Genomic DNA, 8105 nt, shown 5'->3' with positions numbered 1-8105 from the left:
GAGGGAGGCACCGGGCGGCCCCCGGCCCGGACCCCCCGCCTCCCTCCCCGGCCCCGCCTACCTTCATCAGCACAGACTCGCTGAGCTTCTCCCGGTTGACGATCTTGATGGCCACCTTCTGGCAGGTGACACAGTGAACCCCAAGCTTTACCAGGCCTGCGGGAGAGAAGAAGCCTCGCTCAGACCTGCCCGGGGAGCCTGCAGCCCCACCCACTCCAGGGCGGACTCGGCCCCGCCCCCTGGGTCGCCGTCTGGAACAGCTCAGTGCTGGCCCCCTGCTGCCCCCACAAAGCTGCGTCTTCCCTCCACGCCAGCCCTTTGGGCTTCTCGGGTCTCCGTGGCCCCACTCGCCCTCTCCCCTGTCCGAGAGCACCCAAATCCCCTCCCTCTGGCCTTCAACCACCCTCAGCTGGGAGCCAGGGTACCCTCGAGGCCCCTGCATGGCCCAGGAAAGCCATCCCCCCGCACACCCTGCCCTGAGACCCCCACCTGCAGCCTTCTGCAGATATTCCCCACCCGCAGTCCTCTGCAGAGACCCCCACCCGCACCCCTCCTCTGCTGAGGTACTGCTCTGCACCTGAGCCCCGGCCCTGTGTTCACCCCAGGACACCTGGGCGGGCCCCAAGTGGCTCCCTAAGCAGCACTGCCCTGGACCTCCGTGGCCCCGCAGCCCCTTCCTTCCCAGACCTACCTAAAAGGCAGGCAGGGTGCTCTGGGAATGTGCCTCGGCTGGGCACATGGTCCTGGTCCCCCTCCCTGCCTTGGCCCACCCTCCCTTTCTCCTCTCCCCACTCTTTTCACAGCCAGGTACTTGCCCCTGCCCAGGACAGCCCGGCCACACCCCTGAGCCCCACCTGGCCCGAGCTGTGGTCTTGACACTGGAGATGCCCCGGGCGCCCACAACCCGGGCCCTCTCCCACCATCAAAGGTCCCCAGGTGCACTCACAGGCCCATTCCGTGTTGGGGCATGTTGGAATCATGTGGGGCCCAGATTATCACAGGGGACGCCATCTCCCAGGTGCGCCCAGACACCCAGAGCCTGGCTGGCGTTCCCACTGGGCTTTAGTGGACGCCACCCTTCCGTGCACGTGCTGTGCTCAAATTTCACCCAGACTCGGCCTCACCCTGGTGACCCGCGGGACGTCACCGGTGTTTACTGACCGTGTGGGTCTGCTCTGGGCTCCTTTCCTGCTCCTGTTTTTATACTGGTGCACGCACATGTGTGCATTTTCTTACCCATTTGCAAGAGCCCTTTGATTTTTATGGGAAATTAATCCTTTATTCGTCTCACGCGTTAAGCATCCACTCCACCTGCCCCATCGGCTTTTAGCTTTACTCTGCCCTTTCCGTCAGTTTCATTTGTGCGGCATCGCGCTCGGATCTGGGTGAGCCCAGGCCAGGTGGGGAACCCAGGACCCTGTCGGAGACACAGGCTTCCCCAGAGGCAGGAGGAGCTGCAGGCCGGGCGGGGACACAGGCTGGGCACAGAGGGGAGCCCAGTGCCTGGGATGGGGGGCGGCCTCTGCAGGGTGTGCTCAGGGATGGGGAGCTGCCTCTCCCTGGCGGCCTTTGATCCAGCATGAGGCCTGTGATTCGCTTGGCCAGGGGAGCACTCAGGAGGGCCTGGCGCCCTTCACCCATAATCCAGGGCAGCTGGAGGCGCCCACAGCGCAGCCCTCCCCAGGCATGAGGCTGGCCTGCACCCCAGGGCAGGGAGCACCTGCAGGAAGGACTCAACCCCACATACGGAAAGAAGCAAGAGCTCAATGTCCCCCAAACATGGCTGCAAGGCTAAGGCGTGGTCCCTGACAACAGCCTCTGGTCTGAAGGCCATTGAGCTCCTAAACCCCCCAAGACAAACTCCTGGGAGGATGCAGCCAGAGGCCAGGACAGGGGCTCCCAAAGAAGGGAAGAAATGACCCAGAAGTGCCAGCACAAGGCACCCTCAGGAGCCCCCGTGCCCTCAGGAGACCCCTCAGGAGTGATCAGGAGACCCCAAAGAATGAAGGGCCCACACCCTGCCCCAGGGCGTCATGAGGGCCGGGGTGAAGCAGGAGGGAGGCTGTGGTCAAAGTCCCCAAGGCCGCCGGGACAGCATTCCCAGGGAGGGTGACCCTTGTGGTTCTGCATTTTCACAAAAGATGACCCCACACAGGAGGTAAGCCGTTAGGTCACAGCCACCAAGGGCACGGGGCAGCCATTAAACAGTGGCGAGACCTGATCAGACCGCAGAAGATGCTCATCGCTGAGCACGGCAGGATGCTGTTTACAGAGCAGCAGGGCCCTGGGCGGGGACAGCACGTGTGGCCACACACACAGACACGCGCCTGTGTACACCCCTCGGTGTGTGCACACCTCTATGCGTGCACACACACTGCACACGCCGCTATGCACACACACACACTGCACACACCGCTATGCACACACACACTGCACACGCCGCTATGCACACACACCACTGCACACGCCGCTATGCACACACACACTGCACACGCCGCTATGCACACACACTGCACACACCGCTATGCACACACACACTGCACACGCCGCTATGCACACACGCACACACACACTGCACACACCGCTATGCACACACACTGCACACACCCACATCCAGTGCACATGCCCACATACTGAGTGCACATACCCTGTGCACACACACCCGTGCACACGCACACACCCGACACGTACACCCATGCACACACACGCCCAGCGCACACAAGCACCCAGTGCACACACCCCCAGTAACCCGTGTGCACACACCATGCACACACAGTACACACGCCCATGCACACCCATGCATGTACACACAATTACATACACCCACAGTGCACGCACACCCCATCGTGCACACACACACCATCGTGCACACACATGTACAAACAGGCACACTCCCAGTGTGCGCACAGACATCCTTGAATGACAGGAGCCAAAAGGTGTGGAGAGCACAGTCCGACCTCCAGAAAAGGAAAGGAAGTGGGGACTGACAACGGGAGGGAGTGACGCCACCTGGCCCAACTTCCCAGAAGCCGATATTGAAAGGACACTGCTGGGCACATCACAGATCAGGACAGCCAAGTCTCGGAGCACTGGCCTTGCTCCAGGCGCTGCTTTGAGGGGGGCCCCTTCACCCCCATTTCACAGATGAGGAAACAGTGGTTCCATCCCCTGCCAGCGCATGTGGCTCAGAAGGGCTGTGAGGACAGTGGATCATGTGCAACAAGACATTCCTGGCAAGCCCCCACCTTCCCAGAGGAAGTTCTGGAGGGGATGGAGCCATGGGGGTGAGCCTGTCGCAACCACAGAGCCTGCCCACGTCCTTGAGCCTGGGGTCTGGGGGCTGCAGGTGGCAGGCGGCCTCTCGAACAGCAACAGAGTCACAGAGGAGACACAGCCACCGAGAGCCTCCTGCCTGTGCTCAGGAGTCCCACGGTGGCTCGGGTGAAGGCAGCCAGGACGCAGCAGGCCGGGGTGCAGGAGAGCCGTCCCCAGCTGCGTCCTGGAGCTCTGACCACTCCTCTTGCCTGCATCCTCTTTCACTTGCTGCCTCTATGCCTAGAAAGTCCTTTCCCTCTTACTGGACTCTGAAGACTCCTACACACCTCAGAACCCATCATGGAGGTGGCCCCGGAGGTAAAGCTTCCCTGGATCCCCAGGCAGCAGTGCAGCCCTCTGTGTCCTGGTCCCCCTCAGCTCCGGGGTTCTCTGAGCAGAATGTTTGGGTTGTGAGCAGTTTTGCCACTTTCTGGAGGCAGGGAGTGGGGACTGTGCCATGAGAGTCCCTCCTGACTGGGCCGTAGCCTGGAGGATGGGGGACGGGAGGCTGGAGTGGGGAAGCCCAGGGCCACCCTTCGTTATCCACCCCTGGAACTCGTGGCTTATTTTCCAATTGAGATTCCAGCTCTAATTACTGTCTTTACACAAACAGGCTTGGCCATCGAGCGGGAAGGCGCGCAGTGCCACAGATCACTGCCCAGGGCCCTGAGGAGGCGGGCGGCACACAGCAGCGGGGGACAGCAGCTCACGACAGAACCATTTCTGTGGGAGCGTGTGCTGGCGGGTGCCCAGTCTCCCTGTGCCCCCCACAGGGAAGGGCCCGGGCACGTGGAGCCCCAGGGCATCGCAGGGAAGCCACAGGTATGCCATGAGGTTGCTGGGCCTCAGGGAGCAGACTGGCGCGTTATCACGGGTGCCCTCGGGTGCTCCTGAGTCAGCCAGGAGAGTCAAAGGGAGCCCCGGGACCACCCTGCACGTGGTCTCTGAGAGCAGACCCTGACCCAAGTCCCAGGCTGTCCAAGAAGTGAGGGGCCTTTTCCCGCCTGGGCCAGGCGAGGCAGCCGCACAGCCCCTGCCCCTCCACTCAGCTCCCCAGGAGGGCTGGCACTTTCTGGAGGGGCAGTGAGGGCTCAGTTTTGCAGCTCTGCCAGCAGCGCCCTCTGCCCCCAGGAAGCCTGTGGGGCTGTGGGGAGAGGGGATGGGGGGCTGCAGGCCCAGGAGCCAGGCAAGCCTCGGGCTGGACCGGCTGCTCTTTAGTTTGGGTAGGGCCCCTGGGGTGGGTGGCAGTGTTGGCACTGGGAAGGACCCTCTGCAGCCCCCTCACCGTCCCAGCATGCGCCAGACTAAAGTTGCACAGCAGGTATGGGGAGAGCCTGGGGTGCTGCCCCCCCATCCCCTGCATGCAGACCCAGGGGCTGCCCACCAGGCAGAGGGTCCCGTTTCATGGACTTGCCTCCTGCTGGCCACTCCAGGGCCCTCCCCACCTGCACTTGGGTGAGGGATCCTGAGCTCCCTCCCAGCGGCCCTGCCACATCCTGTGTCTGCACCCCCAGGCCCTCTCTGCTCCCTACCACATGGCTCCTGGTCTGTCCCTTGTCCCCATTCCCGTTGCCAGCAACCACCTCCTGGAGGGAGGACACCTCACAGGTGGGAGTCACGCAGAGAAGACACGCGGCGCCTTCACCCAGGGCCTCTGCGAGTTCCTGGCACCCCAGGGCCTTCGCGAGTTCCTGGCACCCCAGGGCCTTCCCTGCACAACCCAGATTTGCTGGGACAGACCCAGGCTTGAGACCAAGCTTGCCAGGACTGGGCACACCCCCGAGGGCTACGTGCATCCTCCCCAGTGTGTCCTGTCTCCTGTGGAGTCTGAAAGGAATAAACTGACAGTTCAAGCCTCTGCCTTCCCCTGGGAGGGCCATCTCGGGTATTTACACCTCACAGACCCAAGCCCAACTGCCAGCAGAGCACCCCCCCCCCGACATATCCCCAGTGCCCGCTGCCCGCCAGGCCTCCATCCAGGCCCTGATGGCCACGTGGCCCTGCCCATCCCACGCAGCTGGGCACCCAGAGCGCCCTCACAGGGACTTATGTGTGCTGGTGTTTGCTTTTGTGAATGGACGCACACAGGCTAGGAGCCAGGAGCTGGCCCACCGTCCGGAGCGCTGGGTTTAGGGGGAAGGCTGGACAGGTGAGGGGTGCTCACCATGGCACCGCATAGGGCAGCAGAGCCTCAGCATCCAAGCCCTGCAGCCAGGCAGTCAGGGGCCTGCCTCTCAGCATCACGTGAGGGGATGCACTGGGGACCTGGCCGTGCCGTGCACAAGCCTCATGCACCGAGGAAATGGCTGTTTCCGTAACGACCTAGAGCAGCTGCACTCACTTCCCCGAGACATAGAGGCAAGAGGCTTGGGGCTGCCAGGAGCCCCCTGGGCAGTGGAGACCTGGTGCTCAAGCCCCTACCCCTTGGGTTCACCAGACAGCTTCCCGACTCAGTTTCTCTCCAATGTGCGCTCCCACCCGTGCCCTGGCCCTGCTTCAGCCCTCCCCAGCCATGGGGCCCCAAGTCCACTCTCCAGAGGCCTGAGGCACTGGCCCCGGGGTGTCCTCCCAACGCCCTCCCCCGCCCCACACCTCCTCCCATCTCCACAGTGCACACCCAGTGCCACGGCCTGGAGGGCCACCTGGGGACACCGTCGGGTGTCTGCTACCCACCCTCACCCAGAAGGGGGTGGGTTCCAAGAGAAAGGACGGGGGCAGCTCATCTACCCAAAGACCAGCGGAGAGGACGCAGGGCAGGAGACAAGCTTTGGGGTGGGGGAGGGTGCGCGCGGGATGGGCTGCTGTCCTTGGTGCTGAACGCGGCCCCTGGCCCAGGCTGCAGGGAGGAAATGTCCTGAGGAGTTGGGGTGCCCTGCCCTGCCCCCACCCCACCCAGGCGGCTCCCAGAGACCAGCACAGGCGACAACCTGCCCCATCGCTGTCACCAACCTGCGCCTCTGGGACCGAGTGGGCCACATCCACAGACCACACAGACACCACAGCTTCCTCCTGGACTCTGGGAAGCTCAGGGGAGCGCAGAGGCCATGTCTTGCAGCAGCACCCTGCAGGGCGTCCAGGTGCTGAGGACCCGAGGCCCCCACACAGCCTGTGGGACCCCCCAGGAAGTAGCCCTTCCAGTCCAGCCTGCAGACCAGGCAGCCCTGGGTGACGCCTTCACCAGAGCCACCTGCCGAGTGGCTGGGACTGATGACCTGGGGAGCTGAGACTCCAAGTGCTGAGAGCGCCGGGACCGAACGGCCGTGCAGCGCAGGACCATGAAGACGTCGGGCTTCCCATCCCAGGCCTCGGGGCGGCGCTGAGGACCAGGGTCCAAGTCCCCACGCCTGGCAGGAACAGCCTTGCTGAGTGGGAAACACGTGGCCTCAGCAGCAGGGCCTTGGCACTAATCCCACCGATCCCACGGTCTCTGACAAGGCCCCAGATTCTTCGCCCATGGAGGTACCACATGAGGTACTGTGTGGAGCCCCAGGAAGGGGAAGCATGAAGGCCAGGGAGTCTTGCTCTGCCCCCCCGTCCCGCCACCCTGCCAGCCGGTCCCAGGGAGCCCACCTGGCAGAGGCCCAGGTCCAGAGCCTCCATCTGTCTGAACAGAGTCCCAGCAGGCTCCACAGGGCCCTGCCTGGCCCCCAAGACTCCCTCTGTCCAAGCAGTTCCAACCGGCCCTGAGCCTGGGCCTCCCAGGCCAGGATGGAGGGTGAAGCGTGGGAGGGACGGCCTGTTGGCCGGACGCAGATGGAGGGCGGGGGGGCAGGTGCGTAGCTGCCCCATCCTGCCAAGGCACAAAGCAGCCCAGGTCCTGGTGAAGGGGTCCTGGACCCTTCTCCTTTAAATGTTGGGCGAGTTCCTGCCACTCAGGCCCACCCCAGTGAAGGGGTCCCTCACCTACCCCCAACTCCCACACTGGCTACACAGTCCCCACTGTCTGCCTGGAGGGATCACGAGGGCAGGTGGGGGCCACCCCACCAGGACACCTTGTCCCCACCTGGCTCTCCCTGTCCTTCTTCCTCTTGCCCCCACACTCAGACCCACTCAGTGCTGGGGCACCCCCCGCATGAGGCAGTGGCGGGTGAGGGCCTGGCAGGTGGACACCCAGCAGAGACTCCCCTCCGCCTGGCCGGCAGGACCCGCTGTCACTCCAGGGGCATGTTGGGGCTCCCTGGGGCTCACGGAGCAGCTCTGGAGGCCATGGGGACACCGAGGGGTCCACCAGGTCCCACATCACAGCCGGAGGATGTGAAGGTAGAATGGTGGCCCCTATGTGTGCCCCAACGCCTGGGGTGCATGAATGTGACCTGACTTGGAAAAACAGCCTCTGCAGAGGTTTCTAAGTTATGGATCTCAACATAACATGGCTGGGGATCTGGGGTGGACGCTAACCCAACAACCAGCATTCCTATCAAAGACCGAGGAAAAAGTGGCTGGGGACACGGCACGGGGCCACGTGAGGGTGAAAGCAAGATGGTGGGGGGCACTTCTGCAGGCCCAGGGGGCACCGGGAACACCCAGTGGGGGAAGCTTGGGGCACCGAGATCGCCCAGCGGGGAAGGCTTGGGGCACCAGGATCGCCCAGCGGGGAAGGCTTGGGGCACCGGGATCGCCCAGCAGGGAAGGCTTGGGGCACCGGGATTGCCCAGCGGGGAGGGCTTGGGGCACCGGGAACGCCCAGCGGGGGAAGCTTGGGGCACCGGGATCGCCCAGCGGGGAAGGCTTGGGGCACCGGGATCGCCCAGCGGGGAAGGCTTGGGGCACCGGGATCGCCCAGCGGGGAA

At 64.0% G+C, this 8105-nt stretch overlaps 1 protein-coding gene across 2 annotated transcripts in view; it reads right to left on the bottom strand.

Moving 5' to 3' along the window:
- BRSK2 (BR serine/threonine kinase 2) overlaps nt 1–8105 on the bottom strand; it is a 46590-nt gene that overhangs the window by 26999 nt on the left and 11486 nt on the right. For both annotated transcript variants that reach the window (XM_011930044.1, XM_011930045.1), the window contains exon 2: nt 62–156. In XM_011930044.1, coding sequence (XP_011785434.1) covers nt 62–67 — 6 coding nt within the window. In that variant the 5' untranslated portion in view covers nt 68–156. The remainder of the gene's footprint in view (nt 1–61; nt 157–8105) is intronic.

Source organism: Colobus angolensis, unplaced genomic scaffold (assembly GCF_000951035.1).
Source record: "Colobus angolensis palliatus isolate OR3802 unplaced genomic scaffold, Cang.pa_1.0 Scaffold84, whole genome shotgun sequence".
Taxonomy (NCBI): domain Eukaryota; kingdom Metazoa; phylum Chordata; class Mammalia; order Primates; family Cercopithecidae; genus Colobus; species Colobus angolensis.
This window is presented reverse-complemented; position numbering and strand designations above follow the sequence as displayed.